This window comes from Myiozetetes cayanensis, unplaced genomic scaffold, assembly GCF_022539395.1.
Source record: "Myiozetetes cayanensis isolate MyiCay16 unplaced genomic scaffold, myiCay2020 scf4, whole genome shotgun sequence".
In the NCBI taxonomy this organism is placed as follows: Eukaryota; Metazoa; Chordata; class Aves; order Passeriformes; family Tyrannidae; genus Myiozetetes; species Myiozetetes cayanensis.
Window position 1 is genome coordinate 52,862,596 of NW_026087631.1, and position 18,176 is coordinate 52,880,771.

The following is an 18,176-nucleotide window of genomic DNA, read 5'->3' on the forward strand; positions in this document are numbered from 1 at the left end:
TAGACCTAACAACAGGAATATAGCATAGTCATAGAATGATCTGGGTTGGAAGGGACCTGTAGAGGTCATCTAGTCCAACCTGCTCAAAATAAGTAAAGACATCTTTGACAAGGTCAGGTTATTCTTAGCCCCATCCCATCTGATCGTGAATGCTTGCAGGGATGGGGTGCCTACCACCTCTCTGGGCAATCTGTTCCTGTATTTCACCACCTTCACCACCAGAAATGCCTTACTTTTATCTAGTCTGAATCTACCCTCTCTTAGTTTAACAATATGATTCCTTGCCGTATCACTAGAGGCCCTACTTTCTTGTCCCCATCTTTCCTGTAAGGCCCCTTTAAGCACTGAAAGGCTGCAATAAAATCTCCCTGGAGCCTTATCTTCTCCAGGCCAACCTCAACTCTCTGCCTGTCCTCACAAGAGAGGCACTCCTGCTTCTGATCATTTTTGTGGCCCTTCTCTGGACTTGCTCAAGCAGGTTCAAGTCTTTCCTGTGCTGGGGACCCCAGACCTGGATCTGTTACAAGTTATATTTCTTTAAAAACGATTATATGCAGAAATGGGGGAAGATGTTGGAAAATTCTTTTAACTTTAGCACAGTAGTGTTTGCCAGGGTTACCATATAGTGCTTAATACTAACATCAGAGACTAATGTGGCTTTGTGTCAATTCCCTACATCTGTGACTAACAGCCTTGTGCCAGTTAGTGCTTCTTTATTTACCCATATCAGCGATTAATATGTACTAGTAGACATATAAGTCTGAGAACAAAGACAGAATGCCAGAGCAAAGAATGATAAGAGAAGTGCATCATGACCTGACCACATATTTGAGATACCCTCAAGGAGAGAAGATACATTAGAAAATCTGGAACCATAGAAAGAAAATCTGGGGAATGTGATGTTCCCAAACAATCACCAAAGACCCCTACTCATATCGAAATAACTCCACAAAAATAATTAGCACACATGAATGTACTCAGGATGTGACAGAAATGTGATGAATATGTATTAGTTTCATGAACATAGCCTGGTCTGTTAGATTGCTAGGCGTGCATTTTGGTGGAGTGATTTCACATGCAAACAGCTGAATAAAGTCATGTTGGCTTTCTAACCTAACAAACTGGTTGGAGAGTTTATTTCCTGATTTTCAGTGATGGATGCAGTACTCCAAGTGGGCTCTCACAAGGGAAGAGTAGAGGGGCAGAATCCCCTCCCTTGACCTGCTGCCCACACTGCTCTTAATGCAGAGCACGACACAATTGACTTTCTGGGCTTGAGTGCACATTGCTGGGTCATGTCCAGCCTCTCATCCACCAGCAGCCCCAAGTCCTTCTTGGCAGGGCTGCTCTTGATCTGCTCACCCTGCAGCCTGTATTGATACCGGAGGTTACCTGACCCAGGTGGAGCACCTTGCACTTGGTCTTGTTAAGCCTCATGAAGATAATATGGGACTGCTTCTTCAGCTTGTCCTGGTTCCTCTGCATTCTGGAGACAGTTCACAAAACACAGTAAATTCTAATCTGAAGCCTTACTGATCCTGCCATCTCTCTTCCTGTTCTTCCATGTTTTATATTTAGTGACTTTTTTTTCCGCTAAAATTAAAGATTTGCAACTCTATGTATGTGGTTTGGGTTTTGTTGTTCTGTTTACGTTTTTTGTTTTACACTGAATGGCAGTCAGAAAACAAATAAGAAATATAACTTAAATATTGTGTTACTAAAATCAATAAATTCTAAACCGATTGAAAAAAAAGAATTAAAACAAATTCATAAGAAGTACACTATAAAGCTGACTAGATAAGTTATTTAGGTAGCAGTTCAAAAAGAGCCACTGTAAAGAAGTTCCTGAGTGAATTAAAAAATGCTCACAAAGCATTACTGCTTGAAAAAAATATTATTTGTTCTGGAACAACTTAAAACTCTAGATGCCCCTGTGTATTATGATTCAAGGTGATGGTAATTAGCCACCAGAGGGAGCCCATATAGTCTGGTACAAGGACATCACTGTACAGATATTTCAGATAAGCAGTAAACTTTACTGTGATTGGTTTGTAGTCTACATAGTAAAACAGCCCTTTCTCAGTACTTCATTTCAGACTCATTCTTATTTTTACACATATAAATAAAACCAAGTGAACTCTGCTATGAAGAACTATAACCATATCTAGAATATGCTGAAATAAACTAAAGTACTCTATACATTATCTTTTTAGATTATTTTGTTTGAAAATACCCACTATCTACCATAGTAGCCCACAAATAATATGGATGAGAGAAGGCCTATATAGTCTTGGGAAATTTTAAAGTATTGCCTTCAAACAGATTTAGGATTGGAATTATAAGCAACAGTGACATCTATAAGACAATTTTGCTGCATTTGTTTTGTATGCCAAGTCAGTATAATTTTTTACACTGAATATTCAGATTTATCTGAGGAGTCATCCCCTTCTCCAGCCTACTTAAAATATACATCTCACAGACTTACAACATTTGCCCCATGACTTAAAATATCTTTTTATCATGAAAAGTTCTCAAACAGAAAAAAGTGGGGCTTTAATCAAGAAAAAGCAGTCCTTAACACAGTGTATGTTTTCATTTGATCCTTAGAAGGCTGATTCTTCAGTCTTCCTTCCAGGTCATTGTAACTGTCAAAGTTTTATGAGTCTAAGTTAATAAAACAAATATAACGGAAATAGTAACTATAATTAACATCACTACTGGTCTGTGTTTCTAGTCTCTGACTCTTCTTGTGAATTTGTCTTCTTTTGCTGCTGAATTTAACTGTGCTTTCCATCTGCACCATGGCTGCTTTACAAAATTGATATCAATACAATGATTTAATGCTGTAAAAGAAAATTCAAGGTGCATATAGTTATATGCTAAATGTGTTATCCTTCCTTAGAATACTTTGCTTAACTTTCTTAGAATACATTTGAAGAAGTTTTTACAGAGAATATAAGTAGGATTTGAAGAACACTGCAAAGCAGCAAACAAGTACAAAATGTATAACTTCTCCATAAAATTAAAAAGTGAAGTGTTACTTTTCTTACAATTACTATGTTGTCTAGCCACAAAAATAACTTGGATGACTTGAAGTGCACCCTGCTCTAGGATACATTAGCAAGGGTCTTTGTAACCCTGGTAGTCAGAATCCTGAATATTAGATAGAGATCCCCAGCCATGACATGTCAGCAACAGCTAATCAAAGAGGTCTGAACACTGAATTTTAATGTGTCTTTGTCCTGATTTCAGAACAACTGAACTTGAAACCCTGAATTTCATATATTTTCTTTCCTAATCTTTACTGAAAAATTGCAAAATACACAGGAAACTTTCAGAAATCATTCCACATACAATCTTACTGCAGCCTATTATGACTGTTAGTGGAACACAGAAGGAATACAAAACAATATTAAGTTAAAAACACCTCACAGACACATTGCAAGATACCTAGCAATCATATTTAACAATTTAATATAATTTTTCATGATCTACTCTAGTATGTACATTCTTGCTCTGAAAAAAAAAAAAATCTTTCTGCTTCTACACGAGAAGACAGAGATGTTAGTAAGGACTCCCAGTGCTGAAGAAAACAGTTAAAAGGTACTAATTCCTGTATTCACACACCTAGGGACTGTTTCATGGCAAATATTAAAGTGACACTAGATATGCAGTACTGTGAGCCTGCCTTATGATGTCAGTCCAGGGAAGTCTTATACGCCATACCCAACCAGCATTACCTTCAGAAAGTACTATTCAATTTGCTGCTTAGTAAAGAAACAATATGCATTATTGTCTATTAAAGTATTGATATTTTATAAAAAATATATTGTACATTTATTAAAATGTTAATTTTGTAAACTAACCAGACTGATACCACTGTTTCAATAGATCAGTAAGAAGCTGTATAGACATCTCCTCTGAATATATTAATAAATTTCTAATAAATAAAGATTTGAAATTAATTTATGCAGAAACACTTAGCAGACAACATATAGTTTGTACAAGGAACTACAGCTGCTTGCCAAGAAACAGCATATAGTACAAATCTACAAATTACCAAGTTTTATGAACACAAATACCACGTGCACATAATAAATTCTGTTATGAATATCTATGAATCATTTAATATCAAAGGTAATGAATACTAAGAACTTGAAATTGCAAATACATTAAAAATATTGTAAATTAACAAACACGGATTTGACTTTTTATGGGGAGTGGAAATTTCCAGTTTTAAAACTAACTTTTTGAATTCTTTTATTTTTAATCTCTTACCAGGTCTTTCCTTGCCAGTTCCTTTTGTCTCAGCAAATTTCTGTATTAAACTCTCAACTGTAGTATTTGTCATGTTATTGATAAACTCTTCGTGCACCTTCAAAAATAAAAAAGAACGCAATTAAACTTTAAAAAGTACTTTTCTCTGTAGTTAAGGTTCAAAATACTTACCTCTAAAATATATTACAGGACTTAGAGAAATCAACAGATATTTTAACAAGGAAATCCCTACTTTACTTTAGTATTAGCTAGTGTGGATACAATACAGATAAAAAATGGAATGTCAGGTCTAGTTTTTACTTCTATTTTTTCCATCTAAAAACCTTGTGTATATATAATTTTCTGAATTTGTCAGCAACATGTTCCCCTACAATGTCAGGAAGAGAAGCAGTTTCTTAAGCCAACACCAGTTAAGGGTGTGAACTGTTACTACTGTATTATCACAACTCCCACCTGCTTGAGCAAAAGCATTACTGTTGTAATGTTTTTGGTCCGACAAAGAAACAACAACATGTTGCTGATAGGTTTTTCCAACAAGGTAGTACGTGAACACGCTGTGTGCCTTAGAAATACAAAGCATGACCCTTGTGATGACCACTCACTAGCAGAAAACCTCAATACTGAAGAAAATAGTGACTCGAAGTGTACGAAAATAAGAAGACACTTCAAAAACCACTAAAAAATAGGACTCCTTATAAAGATTATTAACTAAACCAACTTATATCCAAACAAAAGATACTATAAAAGCTTCTGTTAATAAAGATCTTCTGCTCATAAATTCCAAGTGTATAAAAAAATTTGGAAATTTTTCAGAGTGATATGATTTCTAGTTTTAATCAAAGAAGTAGTATTATGATTATGTGTGAAATGAGTGCTAATTCAGTATCTAGGGAGCAGAAATTGGAAATACACTAAAAATTCTTCAAATTGTCGTAATATTTTGTTTTACATTAAGACAAAATTTATTCAGACTTATTTTGCAAATTTTGTGACACTGAATTTATAAATTCAACAAGAAGCCATGGAAATTTGAGCTTATATTGAATTTCCATAATTTGAAAAGTGTAATTGTCACAAATACAGTAAGAAATATTCCACTTAATAGTTAAGAAAAATATATAGCATAGTCCAAACAAACAAACAAAAGTATAAAAGTTACCTCTCCAATTTGTATATGAATTTCTTTTATAGTATTTGACAACGATTCTATAATCTCTTTCATACGAAGAAGGTGTGTTTCTTCAATGTCTTGAAATTTCTGTAAACCGATATGAGCAATTAGTCATAATAAAAAATATTTTTAGAGACTAAATTTTATTTTAATAATTAAATACCCTACATGGAAAAAACCCGAAACAAACAACTTTTTTTCCCTTCCAGATCTTTACCATGGCAATTACAATATTTAAGAATATTGTAATTACTTCAGAATAATTATTTAAGAATACTTAAATAAGGTGTGGAATTCAGAGGTATGAAATAATGCACTTCAAAAAGCAATATATCCTTTTAGAACCATTATTGAGGTTTTTTTACTTACTCTTTGAACTTTTATCTAATTTTTATTTTCAGAAAAATCTGTCCCATTTCTACCAAAAGGAAATAGGTTCAGAGGGTTTTCAAATAACCCTTCTTTTCTTCATTACTGACGAGTCTTTTTTTTTTCCCATCTAAACTGAGAAATCTTATTTCTGGGTATGTTTTGCACTTTCTTTTTAGTAACCTCTCCTCCTCCTCCTCAGAAATATACATATGCTTTCTCATTTTCTAGTTAAACATACATCCTTTCCTTCTTTAAATAGGATTAATTTGTTTAAATTTTAAACTCACCAAATATAATTTTTGTAGTTTGCTCCATTTTAATCAGGCTTCCAGCTGACATCCATTTTAAAATCACTTCCAAAGATCTAAATGGCTCCTTCCTGGCCAAAAATCAGAACTAAAAACGTCTTCATCCTCCCCAACAGTCAACCATAATTGTTTTGAAATCTTTTACTTCTGCTCTTTCCTACTTCTCTGTCTATTTCTGTAACTGTCTTTTCAAGTGTGTCCAAACTTTGGAGCACCACTTAATCCTCTCTCCAATTTGCACAGGGTTCTCTAAAGATCATCTCTCCCCATTATACACTTCCCACTACTCTGATTCACAGATACAACTCCGTACAGACAGGACAAATATCTATAACTTCTAAACCCTCAGTCTTCTCCCATACTTACATGCCTCTCTAACCATCAATCAGGCAGACTAAAATTATTTTCTTTTATCCAGTAGCCTTCCTCTTAATTACAGAGGATATGGTCATCCTCTGCAGCCTACCCCATGATGTTACTCTTGTACTGATTGCCCTATTATGTCAACTTCTGCTTTCAAAACTATCTCTGGTTTGTCTCTAACAGTCACAGGGGTGTCAAGACATGTACACAATGTGTTCTTTAAACTCTTCTCCTTAAAGAACATGAGAAGTGTTGTCCACACAGACATATATTTTTTAATCTGTTAGCTGAAAGCGTCCCCCTCAATTGTTTTCTTATTTCTTTTTTATTGTTTTATACTTCACATTTAAAGCCTCTGAAGTGTAGCCATCTTGAATAAAGTCAGGTACTAAAATACAATCACATAATTCTTATCACAGGTATAATCACTAGCCAAATTATTTACTTTCTCTTTTGAAAGATCAGTCAATTTTAAAAAGATGAAAAATCACAGTAAGAATCTTTAGCTGTCCAACTCAATATACACCATTTACTCAAGCATTACATCTGTTTTTTATAAATATGTATGTTTTCCTGTAAATTTACAGTGTTTTTTAAAATGCATTCTTACTTATGCTTGAAGTTTGTTCATATGCAGGCTGCTCAACAGCAACATTATCTACATTAAACTCTATCCAGTTCTAAATAAGGTAGAGGACTTTTAAAGAATATAGCATTTTCAACTATTTGATCCTTTCCACTAATTGCCTGAGCTACATGATTTTAAAAAAACCCTCTAGCAAAGTGGAAAATGTGTTTTCTTAGCAGCTGCATAGCAAGTGCATAACACTACTATAGGTGTACTCAAAAACATCCCTCCACATGAGGAATTTCTGTCAAATCCAATTTCTAAACAACGAATTGTGTTTTCCTACTTAAATCACAGTAAACCCTTCCATATTTATCACAGCAATAACCATAACTTGCAAATCAAGACTGGAAAGACCCTATATTTGAATTTCAAAATTCAACCACTCAAAATCATGTGTCATGAGTCACTTCATTTTGCAGTTAAGATAGCAAATGCCAAAAGAGGAAAAATATGTAAAATTTATACAATGTCAGCAAAGTTTAACTTAAAAAAGTGAACAGCTACATTAGGACATTACTACACAATTACATAGAAAAACATCACATCGATAAAAGATGTTTTTCCTCAGAAAAGTAGTATGTGAACATTGTAAGACTGATTTAAGATAAGCCAACTGATTTTGCACTGGAAAAAATAAAAAGACTTACATTCCTCATTAATTTTATTTTCAGAATTATTCTGTGTATTTTCAAGTGAAATGTACTCTGAATTAAGATAATACAGGGTGTGCTTCATGTACAAGTGGGCTTCTATACATTCACAGGTGTTATTTTTCCTATTGCATAATTTTTGAAGTAGCTGTCCTGCACCCAAACTGTAGATGCAGTAAATTACAATTAGAACAAATTCCAAAATTCTACACATACATCTTGAACTTGCAGAATGGCAATTTTCATTTCCAGTATGGAGAGATGTGGAAAGTTAAGTGAAAATTTAATCTTTAAATAAAAGGACTGCTACAATTTAGGAACTAAGCACATTTAGACAAGTGTGGTAAAAAATGCAGCAAGGAGTGGCACGTGCAATGATACAGACAACTTGATATCCTCTGGAATACAGACTGAGTCTTAAAAATCCTTGGAAGCTTTAACAGATGTAAGGGCTTTCCAAAATCTCAGGTAAATCCTGGGGAGACACTTTAACAAGCTGTAACTGAACTGTTTTGATGGAAAAGCCAAGATGTATCCCAATATTAAAACTCCTATGAACAATTTCTGGGTGCCCAGCAATTCAGAGGATTACCCACAAAATCACAATGCATCTACAATACTTCAAGAAGTACCTTTTGCTTTCTTCCTAAAATTTCTTCAAAAACTATTCCTTGAGCTAGTGTTCAGCTGTGTCATTCAAGGACAGTGCTATCACAACATACATAGTCAGTGTTTGCCTTTCAAACAAATCAATTTCCAAAATAACCAATTTTTCAAAAACTTTGATTTCAGATGGCTTCAGAAATGAAATAGAATACATTAATCTATTCCAGATAACTCAATATAACACTTACCTGTGCTGTTTCTGTCATTTTCACTTCAAAATCAGTTTTAAGTGCAGCATACTTCTCCACATATAGTTTATAGGTATCTGTAGCTTTTTTTGATTTAACTGCTGCCTGTAGATCAGTACAAAAGGTGTCAAATGTCATACATATGGTCTGAGCCAAGGTTTTTAAAGTCAATATTAAAAGACAGCTTAGGATGATCCCTAAAAATTATCCAGGGACATATCAAAACAGGGAAGTGTCATAAAAAATGTTATCACCAAATAACTCGTATTCAAGTTATTAGAGATTTCTATTTAGAACTATACATAAAATATGTAAAAAAAATTTAACAAAGTTGTTATGTCATTTAAATCCCTTCCACTTATCAGCAGTGACAAATTTATAATACACTTATTTAGAAATCAAATTTTCATTGCTGATGATAATTCATTAGCTCTGTCAAACATTTACAACAAATTTATATTTGTAACAACAAAAAAAGAAAAAAAGTAGGGTTGGAATATAGAACAAACAGTTATATGTGCAATTCTGAAAAAGTCAATGGTAAAAAAACCAAGATGGTGCAATTCTCTCAGAAATAAGGGAACAAATTCTAAAGTAACGGATTTACATCAACGGATTAACAAAAGTTATCGATGGATTAACAGATACTTGAAAGTGAAGTTAATGCAGAACACACTGATAATCAGATTTATGCAGGTTAGTGTTATTTATAATAGTCCTTCTGGGATTTATAATTGTTTTTTCATTATTTGTTGCTAATAAAACAAAATCATCTTTCTGGGAGTTAAATAAAAGACAATACAAAACACAGGAGAATCCCAGTATTACATGGAAAACAAAACTGAATGAAGTGACGGATTGTGGTACAGAAAAAGTTATTTTCAAAGTCTACAGCATGATGCATGAGATGAAGCCTTTCAGGCCTTTGGTATTTTATTTAATAATGGTTAAATACCAATGAAAATAAAGTTTTGACCATCATTTTTCCCTAAGCTGCTTTGTTCAACATGCCTCCTTTATCTCACTGAAATTTCCCATCAATTGTAACTCAAAAGTATTCCTGAATTGTTAATGACATCAATAAAGACAGCTGTACTTTCACTAATTGTTCCAGTTCTGAGTAGCCCTCTTCCCCTATCAAAGTAATTTCTTCTGTCTCACAGTAAAAGCAGAAACTATTTTTTACTAGCAACGAGTTGGAAAGCTGATCATTACCTATAACATTCAAATTAATTAATAGAAAGATGCCTTCTGGCAATACAGAGATTGATTCTGTAGTTTCCAAGAGAAAAACAAGAGAAAACCATGAGTAATGATATAGCCTTAGCACTTGTTCACCTTCGGAAACATAATCAGAACTTTAAAGAATAGGAACCAAAGCCACAGTTTCACTCTTCCAGTTACAAAGAAAGCTTAAGCAGAAAATACTTCATGAAAGAAGAATATGGATCATTCAGGCATTAAAATCGAGCATGACAGGTTGTATTAAACCCATCAGTTAATTATCCTGAATTCTACTTCATGATTCTACTCACACATTCACACAGGGGAATCATGAAGAAGCACACAGTCCTATCTTGTTTCCCAAATATCATTTACTGTGATAAAAGTACAAGGTGCTCTATGAAATCTTGTTTCTAAAATTGATTACGACTGCTTTGCAGTAAGATCATTCCAAATTTAACCATTGAAAAGGAAGGAAATATCAAGTTAAAAGACTTCATAAAAAGGGGTTTCTGGTAAAGCATTATGTAATTGAACCCCATGTGCAAGGGATTTTGACAAAGCAAAAACATTCTCCATTTCCTATCATGTTTAATGATGAGCAGAATCCAAGTATTTATGCTGAAAAGCATCTAAGAAACTAACTACTCAGTAGGAGAGACAAAATCATAAAACACATGAACACTGATCAGCTACTAATGTCTCCTGAAAACAGGATGTGACTGTTCTCAGGTGCAGCAATTGCTAGAACTGTGTTCAGCAAATTTACAGTAAGTGAAAGAACAAGGATCAGTAAGAATTTTTTGTTAAGTCACTATAAATAGAGAAGTTCACATGTCAAAGAACAACAGGAAATTATTGCATAATAATGGCCAGTCTTCGCGAGCGAAGATCCGGGGAAGGTCTTTACACCTTCCAGCCTGCGCATTGGATTTTTTAGGTGAGACACAGTGTGCGCGGAACTGAGTCCACCCTTTAATCCTAAGGTTCATCTGCCGGGGCCAAGCGAGCTTGGACGGTGGCAGCGAGGTCCTTAGGACGTAGGTGGGTTGCCTTTAAGGGTTAACGAGCCCCACCTGCCCGGGAGTGGCCCTGACCGGGAATCGAACCCGGGTCTCCGCGGTCATAGCGCGGCGCCTTTACCCCTAGACCACCAGGGGCTCCATGGAAATTATTACACAACTTAGTATTAACTTTCAGCTGCAGATACCTCCTCAGATTTTTCAATAAAATATCTCTCCAAACATTTGGCTTTGTATAGTGGTATAGATCCCTTCTTTTCTTATAAAGTAGTTATTCTGTGGTTTTTGATAGAAAATAGTTTTCATGTTGTGCTGAAAATAGTTTTCATGTTGTGCTGAAGTGAAAATATGCTGAAAAATAAGCATATTTTTTACCAAAGGAAAAATAACTGAATACAATCTTTGGTCACCCTGTTTATGAAATTACAAGTGTAAATTTGGATAGATGCATGACTGAAGAGATGTGACAGTACTGGTTACCTGTTCCCACTGAAATAGTTTTTTAAGTACTTGAAGAGCATTTAACTATGACCTAATTGTATCTAAGGACGATGCATAAACCAGTAAAAAATTACCTTCCTCCTATAGTGCTTCCTCTTTCTCTCTGCTCATGCAGACATCTGTCAGGCTGAACATTTTTTTGTTTCCAAATGAACAAGGCCAAGCTACATCTTAAAAACAAGCTTTCCATCAGGTCAGCTTTTTCTACTGAAAAGCTTCAACGTATTTACAAGAAGTCAGAAAAATTGTACTTTGAATATACTGGCAGGAAAACATCTGCCAACACACATATTTCTGATTCACGTCTAGAATCCAACATCAACCGTTGTTTGAGAAAAAGCTAGGAGAAAACAAAATATCTAGATTTATACCAATCTGAAACAACTGGAATATGTTGAACAGAATCACTTTTATCATCAGTGAAAAGGCAATAACCAATTTTATCAAGATAGTAGTATAAAAAGCACAAAGATGATTTTAACAAGCACAGAATCCTACACAGATCAGTTAACTGAAATGGAAATCGGCAGAGAAATCAAGATTTAATATGAGAAGTTCTAGTTAGAGACAAGGAAATGTGACCTCTTTCCTCTACTAGCTAGATTCCTGAAAACAGGAAAAAGTTACAGTGATGCCTGCAGGTCAAGGAAGGTGATCCTTCCCCTCCACTCAGCACTGGTAAGACCACACCTGGAGTGGCGCCTAGTTCTGAGTAGTTCATTTTAAGAGAAACATGGATGTATTGGAGAGAATCCATTAAGAGGCCATGAAGCCAATCAAGGGACTGAAGCACCTCTTGCAGGAGAAAAGACTGAGAGCACTGAAACTGTTCAGCCTGGAGAAGGGAAGCCTTAGGGAAAATCTTATCAATAGATACAAATACACAAAGGGAGGGTAACACAGAGGACAAAGTCAGGCTCTTTCCAATGTTACACAGGGACAGAACCAGAGGCAATGGGCATTAACAGAAAACATAAGAAATTTCCTCTGAGCCTCAGGAGACACCTTTTTCCTGTGAAGGTGACTGAGCCCTGGCAGAGGCTGCCCAGAGAGACTGCAGAATTTCCATCCTTGGAGATGTTAAAAAGCCATGTAGACGTGGTCCTGGCTAACTGGCTTGAGGTAGCCCTGCTTGAGCATGGGGGATAGACAGGATGACTTCCAGAGGTCTCTACCATCCTCAGACATTTTGTACTTCTCTGAATGGATCAAACCCCTCCATAACCCAAGGGCAGTACTAAATACAACATTAAGATACTCATCCCTTGAATTTCTGGTCCATGAAATTGGAACCTTTTAAATTAGCACTGAAAGTATTGATAACATGTTTTTCTTCTTAATGGAACAGACCTTTTATGTAATTAGTTACCTTATCCCACATAAGGGACAACACAATTACTCCTTACTTCAGTAACAACAGCATTGACTATTTGTGTATTTATATAAGGAAATATATTCAAAAACATAATAGATGCTAAAAAAATTATGCAGAATTTCTGTAAAAGCCATTACACAATATTACCATATAATGCTGGTATTTACAAAACAAAGAATTAGAATTGCAGTGCAGTTAGAACAGAGAAGGAAGTAAGAGTAAACAAAACATCACTGGGTATTCAAAATATCATGCACACTATAAAAGTCACAATTACTATTTTTAATTACACTTAACCCTTTCAAAGCATTTTATTCATACAAGGTGAACGCATGACTGATTAATAATACAGTTGAAGTAAGACAGAGCTACCTTATCAACTTCTCTCTGTGTTGCTCCTTCCTTTTTCAAACGTTCTTGTTCAACACACTTTGCATTGTAGTTTTCCTTTGATTTCTGCAAGGCCTGAGTGATACTTTGAATATTTTGCACTGCTTCCAAAGTTCCTGAAACATCCTCTTTAGTCTGCCAAATATCACACAGTTGTCAAAACCAAACCATTTTTATTTTAACATTAACAAGTCATTGGACATGCATAAGGCAAAATTAATAACCTTTTTATAAGCTTTGATTTGTTCATCTCCATACTTATGAACTTCTTTTATTAGCTCTTGTAATCTCCGCACAAGATCCAAATGACAGCTTGCTAGTTTTTCTGTTGAGGTTTTGAAAACATCCCAAACTGGTGCAAATGTCCTAGATTGAGGAAAATAATACTTAATTTTCATCTGAATTTTTTTCTTTTAGTAGGGTTTTTTTTTTTTAATAGTGCTAAAGGGTAATCAAGAAATTCACAGTTCACTTCTGTTCCTAAAATTGAAACAAACACCCCAACAACTGCTATAAATTCATGTTATGTTCCAAATGTACTTGGTATCCTATCTACTAATTTTTCTATGTTTTGTGTTTTACCTGTATTGACTCAAATTAGTAAAACAAAGCAAATTTCATTTAATCCTCTCTATTATCAGGACACAATAATGCCAAGTGGCAAGATGGTGCAAGAGTAGCTTAAAACACGCTTACACCACTGCAAGCACAAGATGGAGAGAAAAAATACTGCCAAAGATGAATTTACTGATCAACAGAGAGGAACTGTATGGCACAGGAAGATGGGATCAATTCGCAGATTCAGATTTCTGTGCTGAATGGACTTCTCTAGCCATTCTAAAGATAAATTTCTACCTCAATTTCCTGGTTAATGCTGCTAAAAAAATCAATACTAATCATACCCTTTAAAGCACTGGTCAAAGGTTCTGTATCTGCTTTTTAAAGAGCAGAAACTGTTTCTACTGAAATCTCTCCACATTTCTAGATGAGATTATTACAAATTAAAAAAAAAAATCTAGCTTCATCAAAGAAGTCTGAGTTCTCATTGGCCTAATCTTTCTGACAAAAAAGCACCCATTAATCATTCCAGTTTTTTTATACCCTGTGTACAAAACTTGCATTAAACTATGGAATGAATCTATGGATAAGTCTCATTCTAAACATCTCTGAGGACAGATAGCACTCCAAAACCAGAAAAAACAGAAATAAAGAAATTAACCACCACATTTATGGACCATAAATTCTCTCTTCAAAATAATTTCCATAGGCTTGAGAACACATAATGGAACTCATATGTCTGAAAAGAACTCTGCCTTAAGCACAGGGGAACAAACAGTTTATCCATGTTTGGGCTTTGGTCTTTTCATTCACCATTTTAAAAAACCGTGCTTAGTTTTTATCATAGCTGCATTACATTTTGCATGGTAACTGAAGAGCTAACAATCATTTTTAAAGGTGGCAAAGTTATGCTAACCTTCAACATCAGGAATAAAATATTCAGAATCAAATTTGATTCTTAACAGATATGCAGTTATTTATTTATCTCTTATGTACAGTTACTTACCCAAGTTGTGTGTAATTGCTTGCTGATTTGGCTAGTTTTGTCATTGACCGTGAATATGTCTCCTCTATTGTAGCCCTGACAAAAACAAACATCAAAAGCATAACTGAAATTTTGAAGACACTCGAAGAGACTTGAATATGCATTCTAAAGGTGCAAGACATAGGACTTTTTACCTTAGCTGAAAATTACTCAATTTTAATGACCCCTCAAAACCTTTATGAAAAATTATATTAGTGTATTTAAAAAAATAATCTAAGAACCCTGTGACAGAACATTACAGGGAATGGAGTAAGTAAAACATAGGAACTGAAGACTTGGAAAAGACAATTCCTTCCATCCTGTTTGCTGTTCTCAATTGTCTTTAACATTTTTTTAGTAACACACAGAATGAAGTGTCATAACAATCACCTGTCTAGCACTGTCTAAGCAGAAGAGACTTACACAGCAACAAAATAAAATATATTTGTAATGAAAACATCACAATAAACAAACTGAATGTTTACTAAGCAATCACATTAAACAAAAAGAGGTCTTGTCTAGTCTTGGGGGGGGGTGTTTTTTCCTTTAAATTATTTGCATAGCGATATCTGAGTTTGGAAACCAAATAACATGCAATGATAAGTACTGTGTTCTACTTTTAATACTCATTTTTAAAGAAGATTGTCTCAATACATTCAGATTTATTTTGGAAAATTTCTTCCCTACACAAAGTTTTATTATATTTTCTTTCATTTGAACACACAATTTCACTCGTCTTGCAGAGATACCAAAACCATGGGTCAGTACAGATTTCCTTCTTAGTGCCTCTGCTGGGGCAATTGACATGGAATAACCTACTGCAGCAGTGACGCCGTGCAAGTCCTTCCTCACCCTCCTATTATTAAAGACACATAGTATTTTAATTTTCTACCCTAAACCAATATTCATTATGTAATACCAATTTAGATTTAGAAGTATCCTGGATTTCAGTAAATATTGTAATTGCCTTTTCTTGAAAAGTTTGAAGCAATTTCTTTCCTACTGTGTAGTACCTTTACATAGGGAGAAGAGAGAATAAAAAAGGGAGATGAAGAATTCAGCCCTCTCTCAAGTTATAGTATGAATATAACCTAAGGTTTTTATCTCTCTTGTACAGCAACACTTTCCAAGCAACACTTGTGAAAATATGTAACAAACTAGCAGTAGTCACCTGTGACAGAGAGGCATGTATTACAACCTTACAAAATAACTATCCTATTAGTTGAAAATAAATTTGGAAAAGGGGATTAAATTCTAATACGGAATAAATAAATTACATCTTAAATACCACCTACTGTGAAGTTATTCACCACAAAAAAAAAAAAAAAAGGTCAATTAACTTTATCCTACTTCCATATATGAACATACCTTTGATGATAAGAAAAAGTTTAAATTTCCAAGGTTTGGAATTCTTGATCACTGTACAGCAGCAAGAACATAGACATCAAGCAGAGGCAATGTGGGGTTTTTTTTTTAATTACCACAGTGAACAATATATTTTGATTATTCATAAATAATTTTTATCAAAGTTTTCTAGATTGTCTACCTTAGTGACTTATTTATCCTCCTTGGTTTTTAAATACAAGAATTCTGACCAAAATCCACATCTATTCCTTGGACTAATTTACAGCATACTTACCTGAGCAATCTTCACAAACCTGGAGTTCTGCCATTTACTGCACAACATCAACATACATCAGTTATAAACACCAACAACTAGAAGATGCTGTTATGGACCAGCTGGGAACATACATCTACATTTATCCTACCAACTGACTTTCCAGAGCACTTTGATGTACAGGTAACACACTATGAACTCCTTAAATTAAAAAAATTAAATTAATTTTCATCCATTTGAATACTTGTCTTTGCTTGAGACTTGCTTAACACTTAAAAGTTAAATGACAATATATGCATTGCCAATTTCATCTGATCTAGAAGATTCTTTTTATGATGCTTACATACAGCTGGCACAGAAAAATATTAAAAAGACTTCTGAAGAAAAGCAAACATATTCCTATTCCTATTTGGCTCCTAGATGAGCAGAGTGGTTTCTTACATATAAACAGTTAAGGTACTAAATATACACAAAAACAAGATAGCTCACCTACAAAATCTTCACAGTATTTAAAGGAAAAACACCTATGTGGGCAGCCCAACCTTCTTATTTTCACTTCTTTAAAAACCAAAAATTTATACATGTTTTATCAAGAAAGCATAGCCTTTATTCAACGTCAGGTTGGATGGGACACAAACAACTTGGTCTACTGGAAAGTGCCCCTGTCGACAGCAGGGGGATGGAATTACATGATCTTTAAGGCCCTTAATGATCTTTAAGGTCTCTCTTGTCCCACCCAAGATTTACCAATACTGAGCAGACTGACTGCCAGAAAACCCTTTCAGATTATACACTCCTGAACCACAGATCCTACTGCCTTTCAGTTCTTTTAGTACTTGACCAATAACAAATACTCAAGAGTAAAACTGAAAAAGTGAAAATTGAATTGGTACTGACTCATTGAACACAGACAAAGAGGAAAACCTCTGCTCCTTCTAGGGATATCCACTAGGAATAGTAGATACAGTATAAAAATATTAATACAAATGAATAAATTTCAAACACTTTTGTTTTTCTCCGCGAGAACAACTTAACAATCTCAGAATGGTCTTACAGAAATTTTGAGAGAAAATTCTTAAAAAAGAAATCCTTATGCTAACTATAGTTATAAAAATTTATCCAATATCTTATACATTTTTTCATTACTAATTCTGGAGAAAAGGAAACAGTACGCTTCCCTAATTAGGCTACACACAGCTAAGCAGTAGTTTAGTTAATTTTTCTGAACAGTACAAGTAACAGAGATGGGCTTCATACAGAAGTGTCTTTTGTGCCCTAAGCAGTCTGTACATTCAACCACACTACCGAGAACACGTAAGTACTCTAACTTATTAAAAGTATTACCAACAACTTGGATCTGTCTCTGCCTATCCAATAGTTTTCAGTGTTCACTCTCTTAAATCTCCACTTCTATAAAAAAAATAAAAAAAGAAAAAAAGCTGATGTGTCAAAAGGCATAGAAGGACAGATGTGAAGTTCAAATTTATGTAAGTTTAGCTTTCATAGCTAAGGGTTCAGTAAATCAGGTACACTAAAGTCAGAGCATAAAAACAACAGGGTATAAAATCTCAGTGACTCCTAAAAAATGTTGCCCATCCACTTAACATACTTTAGCAGAAAACAGTACTATAAAACAATATTTAGATTATTATCTGCCAAACAAGGAGGGGAGCAGATAATCGTGTGTAACATCTCTTAATTTCTCTGCAATAAACAAATATGCAAAATAGATCATGAACAAGACAACTGGACCATTGTAAAATACTGCTGAAATACTGTGCAATCCAATTTTTTTTTGAGACCAAGAATTTGACCCATGTGAAAAAATGTGTTCTAC

At 34.4% G+C, this 18,176-nt stretch overlaps 1 protein-coding gene and 1 non-coding gene across 9 annotated transcripts in view; both read right to left on the reverse strand.

Annotated features, from left to right (window-relative positions):
* FCHO2 (FCH and mu domain containing endocytic adaptor 2) overlaps positions 1 to 18,176 on the reverse strand; it is a 79,548-nt gene that overhangs the window by 50,425 nt on the left and 10,947 nt on the right. For all 8 annotated transcript variants that reach the window (XM_050329616.1, XM_050329620.1, XM_050329619.1 and 5 more), the window contains exons 3-8: positions 14,704 to 14,778; positions 13,364 to 13,505; positions 13,122 to 13,274; positions 8,628 to 8,732; positions 5,438 to 5,536; positions 4,279 to 4,375 (exon numbers count right to left, since the gene is read on the reverse strand). In XM_050329616.1, coding sequence (XP_050185573.1) covers positions 4,279 to 4,375; positions 5,438 to 5,536; positions 8,628 to 8,732; positions 13,122 to 13,274; positions 13,364 to 13,505; positions 14,704 to 14,778 — 671 coding nt within the window. The remainder of the gene's footprint in view (positions 1 to 4,278; positions 4,376 to 5,437; positions 5,537 to 8,627; positions 8,733 to 13,121; positions 13,275 to 13,363; positions 13,506 to 14,703; positions 14,779 to 18,176) is intronic.
* Positions 10,940 to 11,012, reverse strand: TRNAH-AUG (transfer RNA histidin (anticodon AUG)). The gene has a single exon. It is a non-coding gene; the product is annotated as a tRNA-His (tRNA).